At 37.0% G+C, this 15,566-nt stretch overlaps 1 gene segment (V, D, J or C); it reads right to left on the bottom strand.

Moving 5' to 3' along the window:
• Positions 1-3,204: 3,204 nt before the first annotated feature.
• Positions 3,205-3,763, bottom strand: LOC114633574. The segment is given in 2 exon segments: positions 3,205-3,524; positions 3,647-3,763. Coding segments are annotated over 2 exon segments (375 nt in total).
• Positions 3,764-15,566: the final 11,803 nt, after the last annotated feature.

Consider the following 15,566-nt stretch of genomic DNA (forward strand, 5'->3'; position numbering starts at 1 on the left):
ATCCTAAGAAGCTAGGTTCAAGGAATTGCCCTCAATGTGTGATACTTAAGGAATATAAAATAATGGACAAGATAGATGGCTCAGCAGTTAAAATATGTACAATTTTTGCAGGGGACAATAGTTTGGTTCCCAGATCTGTATTAGGTAGCTCATGACTGTAAATTTCTGTCCAGGGAAATCAGATATCAACAAGTCTAGAATTTGTGTGCACTTGTACTCATGTGCACAAACCCTCCTCACATACAAATTAACATGATTTATGAAATCTTTCTAGGTTTACATTACTTCACTCAAGAAGATTTTTCGTACTTCAATTCATTTGTCTTCAAATTTCATGATGTCATTCATTTAAGCTGAGTAATACTCCATTGTGTAAATGTACCACAATTTCTTTATCCATCTTTGACTGCAAGACTTTCTACACTCTTTCCAGTTTCTGGCTATTATGAATAAAGCTGTTAGGAACATAACTGAACAAATGTCTTTTTGGAAAGATGGAGTATCCTTCAGATATATGCCTAATAGTAGTATAACTGGATCATGAGGTAGGTTGGTTCTCTTTTCTGAGGAAGCAGTATATTGATTTCTACCGTTGTTGTAAACATTTATATCAGCAATAGCTTTAGGAATAGCTTCTGCTCCAGTTTTTGAGAGATCAGCATAAAGATCTAAAAACCAAAATGCATATTTCCTACATAAGTGATAGAAGAAGTTTTTGTATTCCCTCTTGTTAATAACAATATATAGCTTTATATAGCATAAGGAACATTTGTATTAACACCTTTTTAATAAAAATTCTACACAATAGTTTTATTATAATTAAATAGATCAGACGGGGTGAAAATGCGCATGGAGTAGGGCCCCTTTTTTGCTGAAAAAAAGTAACAGCTACAAGAAGCAAACAACATTCACACAGAGATTTTATATCATGCCCAAGGTTTAGCGAAAAGGTTGCCCGGAATCATAGACATGAATAAAAGCTGGGATTTCAGTATTATTTGTGCTTACATCTTTGATGAAGAAACTAGAGGCACAGCAGGTATAAAGAAGAAACAACTTATATATTCAGAACTTGAATCTTCTGATATCAAGGCAAGAACCTACATTACTCTGAACCTCCCTGCAGGAGACATTGGCTCTTTTTGACACAGAGAGATGGAAGGTAGAATTTATATTGGCAACACTTCTCTGATGTCTGAGATTGGAAACAAAAGAGTCACTGCTGTAACCTGTATCACATCTATTATACTGCATAAAAGCAGGGGTTGATATTATAATGAGATTTAGATGCTGTCCTTGTAGTGCTGTGTTTGAATGATGGTGGATTCAACATTGAGTTTACAAAGACTTACAATACAGTCTAAAATTTCCCTCACCTGGGGTCCAAAATAACTGGAGAGAGATGAGTTGACCTGGAACATAAATGTTCAGTTGAGGTTCTATCTGAGGCAGATCTTACCCAGAGTTATGGTCTGAGTGTTAATATGGGTTTCAGCCAACACTAGGGTTACCATGCAAAGTAGCGATGACAAATTCCAAGGAGCAAAGAATTTTTTTTCTTACACTAAAGCCACACAACCACAGATGTTCTGTGTAAAATCCCTTGACTAAGACATGTTAGAATGTATCATTCTCGTAGAAATTAGTCCATAGGTCATCCCACTTTGCATATCAACAAAGTACAGATGGATAGGGAAATTTATGCATGCATTTCTGTCTCCCTACATCTATTGTACATATGTTCAGATATTTTCTTTAATGCTTGGTAAGATCAAAGTGTCAGAATAAATGATGTAAAGTTTACATGGCTAACCTGCTTTTTTCACTGACTGATAATCCTACTTGAGGTCCTTGACTGTGTCTCATTGTCTGGAAGGATCAAGAGAGGTCAGTACTTTAAAAAAAACATAGTGATGTGTATTCACAAAGGGACATAACTGGTCAAAGAAAAATATCCAGACAGATACCTTAGGGCATGATGCAATGTCCAAAGAAAGAACCACCTACCTTCTCACACTGACTCACAAGAGGTCATCAAAGAAACTACTTTTTGCCTTGATCTGTGGGAATTGTATCCTTCATTTTCCTTTACATTCAACTTTCAACTTTTGCTTGCAGATAGCTTTATTTGGTTAAGGATTGTTCCAATCTAAACAGTGGACAGAATTTGGAATGTGTTCTCAGGTCCTTTACAGCATTCCCTTAAATACGCCAATTGATGCATAGCAGTTGAACTATTCTAATCGTTTTTGTTTTTCTTGTCCTTGTTTCTTGACAGCAGATTTGTTGATGCTGTTTAAATAAAACAATTGTGACCAATAATGACAGTCTAATTGTTATTGTTCAGCCTGAGGTCAAACAAGGTGGGCCAGAGATTTGAGCTCATTTGCTATGTCAGCTTCTTTACTCCCTCAATTGTTTCTTCAGTTTTTGAGGGCAGAGATTGTTTGACTGTTTAAAATGAAAATCGAAGCATATCACTTTTCCTCTGTCCATATACAAGTATGGGCAATATACATATACATATACATACACATATACATATACATATACATACACATATACATATATACACACACACACACACACATATATATACATATATATATATATATATATATTATATGCATAGTATTACTTGTAGTCTGAATTCTATACATGAGAGAAAAACTGTATGGCATACTTCTTTCTCATGCCCCTTTGCCTAAGATGAGCACTTCAAACTATGTCACTTTTTTCCTGCATATATAAATTGGTTCTTGTTTACACATTAAGAAATTTCCTCTGTGTATATATACTAATGCTATCTATCTACGTAAAGATGGTAGAAACCTAGGGGTATTTTGTAAGGTGGATATTGTAAAACAGGCCATACTTAATGTGCACATAAGTGATGCTCTAAACATTGATTTAAATATGTTTGTATCATATGGTAGTGGTGTTTTGGTTTCTAAAGCAACGTTTGCATTATATATAGTAGAGGCTACACTAACTATTTTGATATGATGGAAAAGAAATTGAGGCTTTTTATGACTGAAGATGGAGAGGAAGAACGATTCCTAGGGTATAGAGAGGACTGTTTAGCCTCTTCTACCAAAACAAAGGACTCCCCATGAGCTTTGACAAAAGTACTGTGGAACCTGAGATTGGTTTTAGTGGCTGATTTAAGAGTAGCAGAATATCTCACTTCTGCTTTCATGGAGTTTATGTTATGTCTTGTATCACTGTGGGAGAATTATAATACTGCAGACAGAAATATGTTGCAACATCTTCAGATTCCAGGCTGCTGATGGTGAGAGAATAATCTGTACCAGACCCACTGCCACTGAACCTTGATGGGACACCAGATTGTAAACTGGATGTGTAGTAGATCAGGCGTTTAATAGTTCCATCTGGTTTCTGCTGATACCAGTTTAAATAATTGCTAATACCCTCAGTTGCCCTGCATCCGATGGTGATTTTGTCTCCCAGAGATGCATGCAGGGAGGATGGAGACTGGGTCATCTGGATTTCACAACTGGCATCTAGAGGTGGAGATATAATAAAGACCCACATAGTTAATCATGTGAAGAGAGGACTTCACCAAACTTCCAGTCAATACTAATCACAGTATAACAGTGAATTTCCCATTTTCGACCATTTTTACCTGGAAACCAGAGCAACAGGAGCCCAAGAAACTGAGCACAGACCCTCATGTCCATGTTGAGTTCTGACTGCAATGACAACTACACAGGTCTGACTGGTATACGAAGAAGTCCCCAAGGCTGTACAGTAAGAACATGCAAATTATTTGGAATGAGTTAGGGTTGGGCACAGTTGCAAGGCTCACTCCCCTCGGCACTTTGCATAAACCCAGGGTACCCAGATGTCTGTGGTCAAACGATATATATGGCTCCTGTGTATGCATTTCTTTGTTAAGGTTTTAAAGTTAAAGATCACATTTTGAAGGTTATTTGAAAACTTCTACTATAAATGATATCTAATTTAAATAATGCGTTCTAACTATGTATTGGGCATAGCAATGAACAATGTCCTATTCTCTGTGAATATACATCAAAGAAGAGATTATTAAATGTTTAACTCTATCTTCTGAAGAACTGCAGGTAGATCATAATTCAAGGCAGTGTACCATATAGACCATGACATGTTTCAAGGCACAGGCCAAGAAGATTTTGTACTTTTCCACCACCTGGACCCTCTTACCCCCTCCCCTTGTAAAACATGCTATAAAAAAAAGCATTTCATGTTTAAAAAAAAAAGAAATAAACTGCCCACTGCATATAAAAAAAATGTTTAACTCACTCATAATTCCAATTGGTTAAAAAATACTATGTGTTCTCCTTGTAAAGCTTTTGTAAGTTTTGTGTAGCTGTTTCTTTAAATGAAAATTATAATTTATCAGGGTTATTCTAGTGAATTAAAAAGTAAAAATTAAAAAAAATTAACAAAAGTTACTAAAATATAAATGTGTAAATACACAGTAGGTGCACATAACTTAATCCCAACAACCTGGGTCACTAGGAACTTTTACTCCACGTAAAGATGGAGGTACTTTCATTCCAATGGGTTAATCAGTTCCACCTTTTGCTCAGTTTGGGATCCTTCCATTTGTCACTTTTCTGTCATTTTTTATTGTTTACCATTTTTTCAGCATGAAGGGTTGATTAGTGAAGATAGAATTGAACACTATAATAGAAAATACTGGTAGTTGGTCCTCTGGATATCACATCCAGCATTTGGGATTGGAAGCAATACATTTCAACAAAATTAAACATAGTGAACAAAGTTGTCCCAAGTGCCCCATGCAACACTGATCACTGTGTCATGTTTATATTCCCATTGTATTCCTTGTTTGCTGAGAGAGATCTCTCATGACCATGTCCTGTCCTGCCTGGGACAGACACTTGCACACTGTGTCTCAAGTCAATTACTAAGTTCTTGGAGCAGTGTATTTTGCTTTGGCCACATTCAAACAGCAGAAAATGGAAAAATCTAGGTACAACTGTAGAATTACTTGTCTCAGTAACTCAGCATAGGCTCATGTCCCAAATCTCCCAAGCAAAACTAGGACAACACATATTTTTCAGCAGAGAAGAATTTCTTATATAAAGATCCAGTACTACTAAGGACATTTTTTGAGACTACTTTCTAAATTTATAGAGGACATAAACAATATTTGACACAATATTTAATTGCTAACGAGCAGAAATAAGGAAGAATAGCATATTTTGTGAAAAGACAAATTATGAAGTTACTAAAATCTTTAACTCTTCCACAAACTTGACTGAAAAAATGTTGTGTTCTAAGAGCAAAATGTTTCTGAGTTTAGGATAAATTATTTGCCTCAAATTAAAAAAAAATAAAACAGTTCATCTTTACCATTGTAATGAATTCAGAAGTATAATTTGAAAGTTCTAGTAACTGTTTCCAGAAGTGGAAAAATATTTCTTGTTGGAACACAGATAATATAATGTACTCTCAAAAAGGATTCATCTCAAGGGGAGGCTCCAAGGCTTGAAACTATACTGATCACACAGTGTGCTTACAGACAGGAGTGTATCATGACTGTCCTTCAAAAGGTTCAACAAGCAGCTGACTGAGACAGAATGCAGATACTTATACCCAACTAATGGACTTAAATCTGGAACTCCTGTGGTTGAGTGAGGGAAGGGCTGGAACAAGTTAAGGAGTAGGGCATCTGCATGAGACCAGCACTCTCAACTAACCTGGACCCCAGAGATTTCTCAGACACTGAGACAACAAACAGGTAGTATACACTAGCTGGTACTAGGTCCCTGATACATACCAGACAGTGGAAAACTGTCTGGTCTGGCCTAGGTAAAAGAAGAGGCACCTAACTCCTGAGAAACCTGAGGCTACAGGGAGTGGGGAGGCAGGGCAGAGTGAGGTGGGGGTGGAGACATCCTCTTGGAGATGGAGAGGAGGAATGGAATGAGGAAAACTTTGAGGGTAGACTGGGATGTGGATAATGACTGGATTGTAAAAATGATTAAAGATAAATTTTTAAAAATGTCACTCACACTACCAGTCATTTGAAAGTAAATCTTTCATAATCAGAGACTAAATAGGCTATATATTCTCCAGGTTGAGAAGAACTATATTTACATATTTATAAGTCTTGTGCTAAATTTTCCCACAATATAGTAGCATGAACGGTCATTGAGTGCTGCCAGATTTAATTACTTTAACAGAAATCACTGTTTCTCATTACATGAACATGATATGTGCTCTGAATGTAGCATTATTTTTTAGTTAGTGATTGACTGACTCCTGACCATGGCAATATCTTCAAGGCATATCCAGAAACAAAGCCTCTGTCTCATAATAAGTGGGTACAAATATCTTTGAAGAAATTTGGAAGTCTGTGTTATTTGAAGAAATATTTGATTATGAAATATCACACACACACACACACACACACACACACACACACACTCCAAAGAAGCTGGAATGATCATTCCTCAAGATCTTCTTAACAGAAGAGGAATGTTTCCGTAAGTCTGCTGAGAAAATCCAGAGACAATTTGTTAGTGGAGACCAATACCTGTTTTACTGTTTGCAAGAGTTTATCTGTCTTCTATAAGCACATACTGCCTTGATTTGTAAACTAACAGGGAGATTTGAATGAAGGCAAAGTTACAGTAAAGATCAGTTTTCTATGTATACATGTATGTGTACGTGTGTGTATGTGTGCCTTTGCCTTATATATGTCAGCCTCATTCATCATCAGAGGCATTTGAATCAGGCAGGTCTTTCAAACTATTAGAGCTTGGAGATTCTGGGGGTCTTCCATCATTTATCAATTGGAGGGTGTCTGAATAGTGACGGCAACCTAGACATGATGAGCCTTATTTTCCAGGATCTAGTCATTAAATATTTGTTAAGAAATACTTTCTCCCACTCCTATGAATAAATTGAGAATAATACACAATTAGCACTGGATTAGGAGTGCATTGTGATATCTCAACTTCTCCTTTCCTCCGTGTTGCAGCTGACAAACTTATATCATAGCTGTGCTCCTTTGAGATATACGAAGCACAGAGAAGAGCTCTGGCTGTTCACATGATAGTCCACAGAAGCTGGAATGATTATTCCTCAAGACCTTCTTAACAGAAGAGGAATGTTTCTATAAGTGTGCTCAGAAAATCCATTTTGTTAGTGGAGACCAATATCTATTTTACTGTTTGCAGGATTTTATGTGTCTTCTATAAGCATATAATGACTTGATTTGTAAAGTAACAGAGAGAGTTCAATGAAGGCAAAGTTATAGTAAAGATCAGAAAGAAGTAATGTTTTAAAGAGTGTCAGACAGCAATGCTTAAGCACATAACTCAAGGGCCTAACTATTATTTCAAGTTTCCTTATATGAGGTACAAGAAAAGGAAGAATTGGGTTGCTACAGTTTTGTTTGCTTGGTTCCTGTTTAATTTACAGACTAATTTATATAACCAATTTTTCTGTGTTTGATCCTTTCCACAGTGCATCTGATTTTAAATAAATGTGTACCTACATGTGCATAAATTGGAGACTCCTCCTAAAAGTTCACATAGTGGAGAGTTAGCATTCTTGTACATACACACACAACAGATGGTCCAGCCCATCTCTCTTGGCCTCAGGTTGTGTTCTGAGGTATGTCTTAATAAAACTTCAGTATAACCAAGGGTTTTATAAGGGTAATAAATTCTTTCAACTGTTTATGTACCTGATACAAGTGGAGAGTTTCACGATAGAGGAACGAACTAGAGAAAACCTGGACATTAGCCTTGCAGGGAATCAAATATGGGAAGAAGGATTGGATGCAGTTTCAGTCCCATTCTCAGCTTTAATCTGACCCCTCAGCAATAAACATCTCCCAGGTCTGTTCACAGAGGCAAGGAAATTTTCTTTCATGAAGCTTATTTTCTGTGGGAGTGATATGCAGTAATATCACTATGGTAGGTTAATAATTGTCATGCTCACCTTGTCAGGATTAGTAATAATGTTATTTCACAATAATAATAATTTGACATAATAATTTAGTAATAATGCATATATAATAGGAATAATTTCAATTTCTATTGCTTTCTCAATTCCATGTTCCCATTTATTCTTGCATGGTACCATTTGCTGGCCTTCTTTTGATTTATACAATGAAAATCAGTAAGAACAAATGCCCTAAGGAGAAGAGGCCTTGCAGTACCAGGTATAACTTCAAGATGCATATCTCTGAGATTCTCACAATGGCTGGAGTATCTGGCCTAGTTCAGCACCCATTAGTATTAATAGCATTAGTTCTCTCTCCGATTCTTTGGTGAGAAGTATCTTATCACATTTTCACACAGGTTAGCAGCATGACACAGGAAAGAAGGTCTTTCCTGTATAGCTCAGTAATAGTCTAGCAGTTCAGGCTGAACCTTAGCTTTTTGTAACGTTTCATCCTAAAAAATATCCCATGTACACCTGTGCCTAAACATCTGTGTTGGATTTAAATGCACTTGCCATGTATGATTCCACTATCACTGTAGGCACACCTGCCTCTTAAATAATGAAAATTTGATTTAACTGTTTATCCTCAAATGTTTAATTGTTTTGTTTTTTTTTCAGATGTTAAAAGCATGACATTCTATTGGCAATGATTATCTACGTGACACTTTTGTGTATCATGAAATTTAATGTTTAGGAAATCTCTATTATCTGACTGCACAATAATCAGCTTCCTCCTTTTGCGTACTAATAATCATGTACTTTCTTGTATGGGGGCTTTAAATTAAATTGCCCTACAAATTGAGCATGTCAAAAGCTAGTTTGTAGTAATTTTGATTTTACTAATTTATAAAATTAATTAATATGATTAATTTTGATTATATGAAGCATCGAACATCTTTTACATAAAAAATCTAAACAGTTTAAAGCTTCTCATCTGTCACAATATGAATACTGTTTCCAAATACAATCATCTGAAAGAAATTAAAATCTTAAAAGACAAATCTCTAGTAGATTAATGTAGTTCACAGAAATATTAACTTATTTGTAGCAACAAAACTATGATGTGTCCCATCTATTACATATGACACTTCCAAATTCAGAAAACATTTTAAAAGCATTTTCTCTAATATTATGAATTCCAGGTAGAATCCTTCTAGGTGAAGCAATATTTGTCTTGCCCTCTTGAGACCTGGCAAACCTGAGGACAGCAAACTTGTAAGTTACTATGATGTCACCATTGCTTGAAAAATAGGTATGTTATAGACATCCTTTCTTATATTTGTGGAGAATATCTGTGAATGTTGCTCTTTCTCTTTAATCTCAAGATTTTGGATACAGTACCAGCAGTTGACTGCATTCATCCTTCTTATACATGCCATTCACAGCTTCTACTATTTAAAAATAAATATGCAGACAAGTAAATTGGAGCACTCCAGTAGCAGTTTCTTTGATCTGTATCTTTTACTTACAAGAACTTGATCTCAGGAAATAGAAACAATAAGGAAATAAAAATGGAGGCAACAAAGGAGAAGCAATGCCTAGGACAGAGAACAGGAACTACAAATGCATGTATCACTAACAGAAAATAAGCAATGGAAGAAAGAATTTCAGGCATAGAAGATACCATAGGATATTTATACATAAGTCAAAGAATTGCCAGGGGTAAACATACCTAATCCAAAACATACAGGAAATTTAGAACACAATGGAAAGACCAAACCTAAGAATAATAGGAATAGAAAAAGGAGAAGATTCCTAGTTCAAAGGGTGAAAATCATCTTCTACAAAACCATATAAGAAAACTTCCCTAAACTAATGAAAGAGATGGCCATAAACATACAAGAAATCACAGAACTCCAAATAGCTTGGACCAGAACAACAGATCCTCCTGCAATATAACAATCAAAACAATAAATATATAGAACAAAAAATGTTAAAAGCTGTAAAGAAAAATACCAAGTAACATATAAAGACAGACATCAGAATTAGATAGATTCCAGAGACTCTAAAAGCCAGAAGATACTAGATAGATATCATACAGACTCTAAGAGAACACAGAAACCAGACCAGGCTACAATAGCCAGCAAAACTCTATTGCTGTCTATGGGAAAATCAAGATATTCCATGAGAAAACAAAATTTAAACAATATCTTTCTACTAGTCCAATCCTATAGCAGATATTAGAAGGAAAACTCCAACACAAGGAGATTAACTATATCCGAGAAAACACAAAAAATTAAAAATCTCACAACAAACTCAGAAGAAGAAAATCACATACACAAAAATAATATCACCTCTAACATCAAAACAACAGAAACTAACAGTCATTGGCCATTAATATCTCTAAACATAAATGTAGTCAACTCCCCTATAAAAAGATACAAGCTCTAAGATTGGATATAAAACAGGATCAATCATTCTGGTGAATGCATGAAACATATTTCAACTACAAAATGGACTCTACTTCATTGGAAAGGGATAGAGAATGAATTTCCAAGAATCAAGCTGGAGTAACCATTCTAAAATCTAATAAGAAAGACATTCAACAAAAGTTATCAAAAGAAACGAGGAAAGACACTTCATACACATCAAAAAAAAATCCACCAAGATGATGTCTCAATTCCAAAAACCTACACTCTAAATGCAAGAACACATTAATCAAAGAAACTATACTAAAGCTCAAATCACAAAATGAACCCCACACAATAGTGGAGCCTTCAACATGCCACTCTCACCAATGGACAGGTCCTTGAAACAGTAAAGAGACACACAATGAAACTAAGCTATGAATCAAATGGATTTATCAGATATCTACAGAACATTTTACCACCAAGCCAAAAAAAAATAAAATAAAATTACACATTTCTCAACATTTCAGAGAACCTTCTCCAAAACTGACCACATGACAGAAAACAAGTCAGGTGCAAAAAGATCAAAATAACCATTTGTATTCTATTAGAGACTACCAGAGACTGAGGCTGGATTTAAATGCTACTGAAACAAAGAAACAAAGAAACAAACAAAAAGACAATATACTCAAGGAAATGGAACAACTGTTTACTCAATGAAAACTTGGTTTAAGGCAGAGTTTATAAAAGGAATTAAAGACTGATCAGTGAGTGCATACTATGTGGATTCTTTTGTGACTCGGTTACCTCACTCAGCATATTTTCAAGTTCCATCCATTTGTCTGTTAATTTCATGAACTCATTGATTTTAATAACTGAGTAGTACACCATTGTATAAATGTACCATATTTTCTATATTTATTCCTCTGTTGAAGGAAAACAGGGTCTTTTTGAGCTTCTGGCTTTTATAAAAATAGAAGCTATGAAAATAGTGAATCCTGTGTCCTTGTTATATGTTGGAGCATCTTTTGGTTATATGCTCAGGAATTTTATAGTTGGGTTCTCAAGTAATATTATGTTCAATTTTCTGACAAAACAACAGACTGCATTCCAGAGGGGCTGTATCAGCTTGTAACTGCACCAACAATGAGGGAGTATTACTTTTTCTTCATATCCTCACTAGCATCTGTTATCACCTAAGTTTTTGATCTTAGCCATTCTAACAGGTGTGAGGTGGAATCTCAGGGTTGTTTGATTTGCATTTCCCCGATGACTAAGGGTATTGAACATTTCTTTAGGTGCTTTTCAGCCATTAAATATTCCTCAGTTCAAATTTTTTTGTTTAACTCTGTACTACATTTTTAATAGGGATATTTGATTCTATTGAGTAATTTCTTGAGTTCTTCCTATATATTGGATATTAGCCCTCTATCAGATATAGGTTTGGTAAAAACCTTTTCCCAGTCTGTTGGTTGACATTTTATACTATTGACAGTGTCTTTTGCCTTACAGAAGCTTTGCAAATTTATGAGGTCCCATTTGTTGATTCTTGTTCTTACAGCATAAGCTGTTGGTGTTCTATTCGGGAAATTTTCACCTGTGCCCATATGTTTGAGGTTCTTCCACAATTTCATTTCTACTAGTTTCAATATATCTGGTTTTAAGTGGAGAACCTTGATCCACCTGGACTTGAGGTTTGTAAGAGGAGATAAAAATGGATCAATGTGAATTCTTCTACATGTTGACATCTAGTTGAACCAGCACCATTTGTTGAAAATGCTGTCTTTTTTCCACTGGGTGGTTTTAGTTCCTTTGTCAAAGTTCAAGTGACCATAGATGTGTGGGTTCATTTCTGTGTCTTCAATTATATTCCATTGATCTGTCAGCCTGTCTCTGTACCAATACCATGCAGTTTTTAGCACTATTGCTTTGTAATACAGCTTGAGGACAGGAATGGTGATTTCCCTCAGAAGTTCTTCTATTATTGAGAATAGTTTTCACTATTGAAATGCCCACCTCGCCAGCAAGGATGACGCAACAACAGGATCCTTCCTCACGCACTTTATTGGGGAACACAACATTGATTGCAAAGCGAAAGACCCCAAGCCTGAAATGGGTGCTGCTTAAATAGTTATCATGATTGTGTATAAATGTCTAATTGGTGCTTCTTGCAGAACTTCATTTATATACTGCTCGGGTGGGTGAGGAGCTGCATCTGAAAGATATGCAGGCTCACAGCAGGTGTTTACGACCCTGAATGCAGTTGTTTTCCACCTCAAACATCGGTGCCAAGCGCCATCTTCTAATGGCGGCTCCTTATATCTCCCCCTATTTTACTTTTGAAGAGCAGGCACTGGCCAATGTCCCTGTCTTAGGCTAGTTGATGTGCCTCCACAGCCAGCACCAATGAATGGTGAGTTCCCTGTTTTAGGCAATGAGGGTTGCACCCATACCTGGCATTCTTGCTGGCCAGAATGTGCACCCAGGTTATGGCCACTTGTAATGCCTGTCATGGGGTAGACTCACAACTAGTGGTGTGGCATCAACCTATTCCTGTCATTGGGACCAATGACAGCTGAGCTCACACTGACCATTGTCCCTATCTTAGGCTAGTTGATGTGCCCCCATAGCCAGCATCAACAGGACAAAACTCTCATAAGAAGGGGTGAGTTCCCTGTCTTAGGCTACGAGGGTTGCACCCACGCCTGGCATTCTCTGTGTAAGAGAATGTGCACCTAGGTCGTGGCCACTCGATACTCCCGTCATTGGGTGACTCACCGCCTTATTCCTAGATGATGTGTGCCTGGCTTATGGCGTCAACCTACTCCCATCATTGGGATCAATGGCAGCTGTCCTTGAGAGGAGAATCACAGCTCTTTATGAAGAGCCGCTAACCACACTTGGGGAGATGCACCTTGTTCGAGGGCTAGCAATGCTTGAGTAATTAGTACTTTGTCTCTTCGTTGACGAAATTTAAGTCTGCAAAGCAACCATAGACACAATACCAGTCCGCAACAAACTGCAGCCCCAAAGAGAACTACCCCTATCCATTCCTTAAAGTAGGAAAATGCAGAAGTTAGCAAAGAAGTGAAATCTCCCATAGTGATAGGATTGATGCGGGTTCCATTCAGTACTGTAATCTCCATCAACAGACGATTCTGCAACCGCTCCGCTTGCTGAGACCAATTGCCTTTTAAAAAATTAGACAACAGGTTACCATCTTTAAAAGTAGAATTATCATACCTTAATGGGGTGATGCACATATGTTTAGTATGACTAACACAACTTAGCTGTACAATATCTACAATCTCCTCCAATTTGCTTTGAAGAAGGTCCACTCTCTGATTAACCAGAAGAATACCAGAAGTGAGATGAGCATTCATTTGATGCTGTGTAACCAAAGCATCTGCAGCTCTTTCTACTAAAGCATCAATAGTTTGAGCTGCGTTTACTTGATTGGCCATTGCTATGCCTGCAGTCACAGCAGCCGCTGCTGACACTGCTATAGCAGTCACAATTGCAGCTGTAATACCAAAATCTCTTTTTTGTCTAAATAAAGAGGCTATAGGAAAATCTTCTGGATTTGCTTCCACAGGAATTGGCACAAAAGTAGGTATATGTACTATTAAGGCCAAAGATAAAGAACCATTCCAGCATTCAGCTAAGTAGCAGGTAGTATTACTTGCACTACAGTTCAGAAAACTTGTATTATTTTCAAACTCATCCAATATAAAGAAAAATGGAGGTGAAACACATATGGGGGCAGCTGGGGCAGATAAACTCACCAGCTTTCCATTTACCTTAATCCTATCCAAGTAAGGATAGCTCTTATTAGAACGGGTGGCTGAGACATTTTGTATCACATGATATAGACCTTGCATAGAGACAAATGCAGAAAGGCTAGTACTGGCTCCAGCTATATTTGTTAGTATCCATTGATAAAAGGGCCATATATTTCGCTTTCCTGTTCGAATACCAGTCTTGTTGATAGCAGCCCATTTTATAGGAGGTGAAAGGGCAAATCCTGAAGCAATCTCCATGTCAGGAGATTCTTTAGATTGACATGGCATAAAAACTGGAGGAAAAGATAGATCAGGGGGACACCAAGGTAAAACTCTCTTGTATATAGCATTATTGGTGGGCCATTGTGATGTCCAAGGTGTGGTAACATTACTCCGAAGCAACATGGTAGTTATATTTAATAAGGCTTTGTCATTATTAGAAATATTTCCTGAACTTTCCATCTTACCAGCTGACACTTACTTTAGTGCCTCAACCAAGACTCTGGTACCAACCTTGCTAAATGAGACAGGATCCACCCAGTTTGTTAATGTGGTGTTCCTGAGCACGATACACGGAGTATGAGCTTTAGCTTTAGTAGTAAAGCAGAGAGTAAAATTCAATGGAAATGCAATGGCATTGTATAAAACAGGCTCTTGTCCCATAGGCATAGCACATGGGACTTCCATAAAACACTGAGTAGAAGTAAACAATGGCAACACAGTAGAATTGGCATGAACGGGCATAGGTACGGGCCAAGATCTAACTATTGCCCATAACTGAATACTTAGCACTTCTTCGTAAGTCATCATGACTAAAAGTGTCCACCACAGCTTCTTCATTCTTCTTAGAAAATGTCCTTGGCTCCGCAACAACTCTGGTTAATCTTGCTGGCACCCAGACAGGATTTTCTTTCTTCCATGGGAAAACACAAACAGCTCCCCTGGATCTGGTAAGCACTGGATCCGGGCCTCTCCATGAGTTTGTCAATACATCTTTCCATTTCACCGTTTCCAGTGTCTCTTCCACAGGATTACTATGTCAGTCAGCAGCAGTCAGCCCCTTCTCATCCAGTTTTAAAAAATTAAGTGTAAATAGAGTTAGAGACAGGGCTGCTTTAGGAGCCAGTGATGATTCCATAATTCCCCCTTTTTGTTTTTGCAGATACATTTTCAAAGTTAGATTGGCTCTTTCAATGATGCCTTGACCTTGAGGATTGTATGGTAATCCAGTACGATGCTGCACTTGCATGCGCACACAAAATTGTACAAAAGTTTTAGCTGTATATGAAGGCCCATTATCTGTCTTTAGCAGGCGTGGTTTACCCCACACTGCCCAAGCTTCTAAACAGTGGGCAATAACATGAGAAACCTTTTCTCCAGCCATAGGCGTAGCATGGATAATACCAGAGCAAGTATCTATAGATACATGAATATATTGTAATTTCCCAAA

Source organism: Grammomys surdaster, unplaced genomic scaffold (assembly GCF_004785775.1).
Source record: "Grammomys surdaster isolate TR1022 unplaced genomic scaffold, NIH_TR_1.0 717, whole genome shotgun sequence".
NCBI lineage: Eukaryota > Metazoa > Chordata > Mammalia > Rodentia > Muridae > Grammomys > Grammomys surdaster.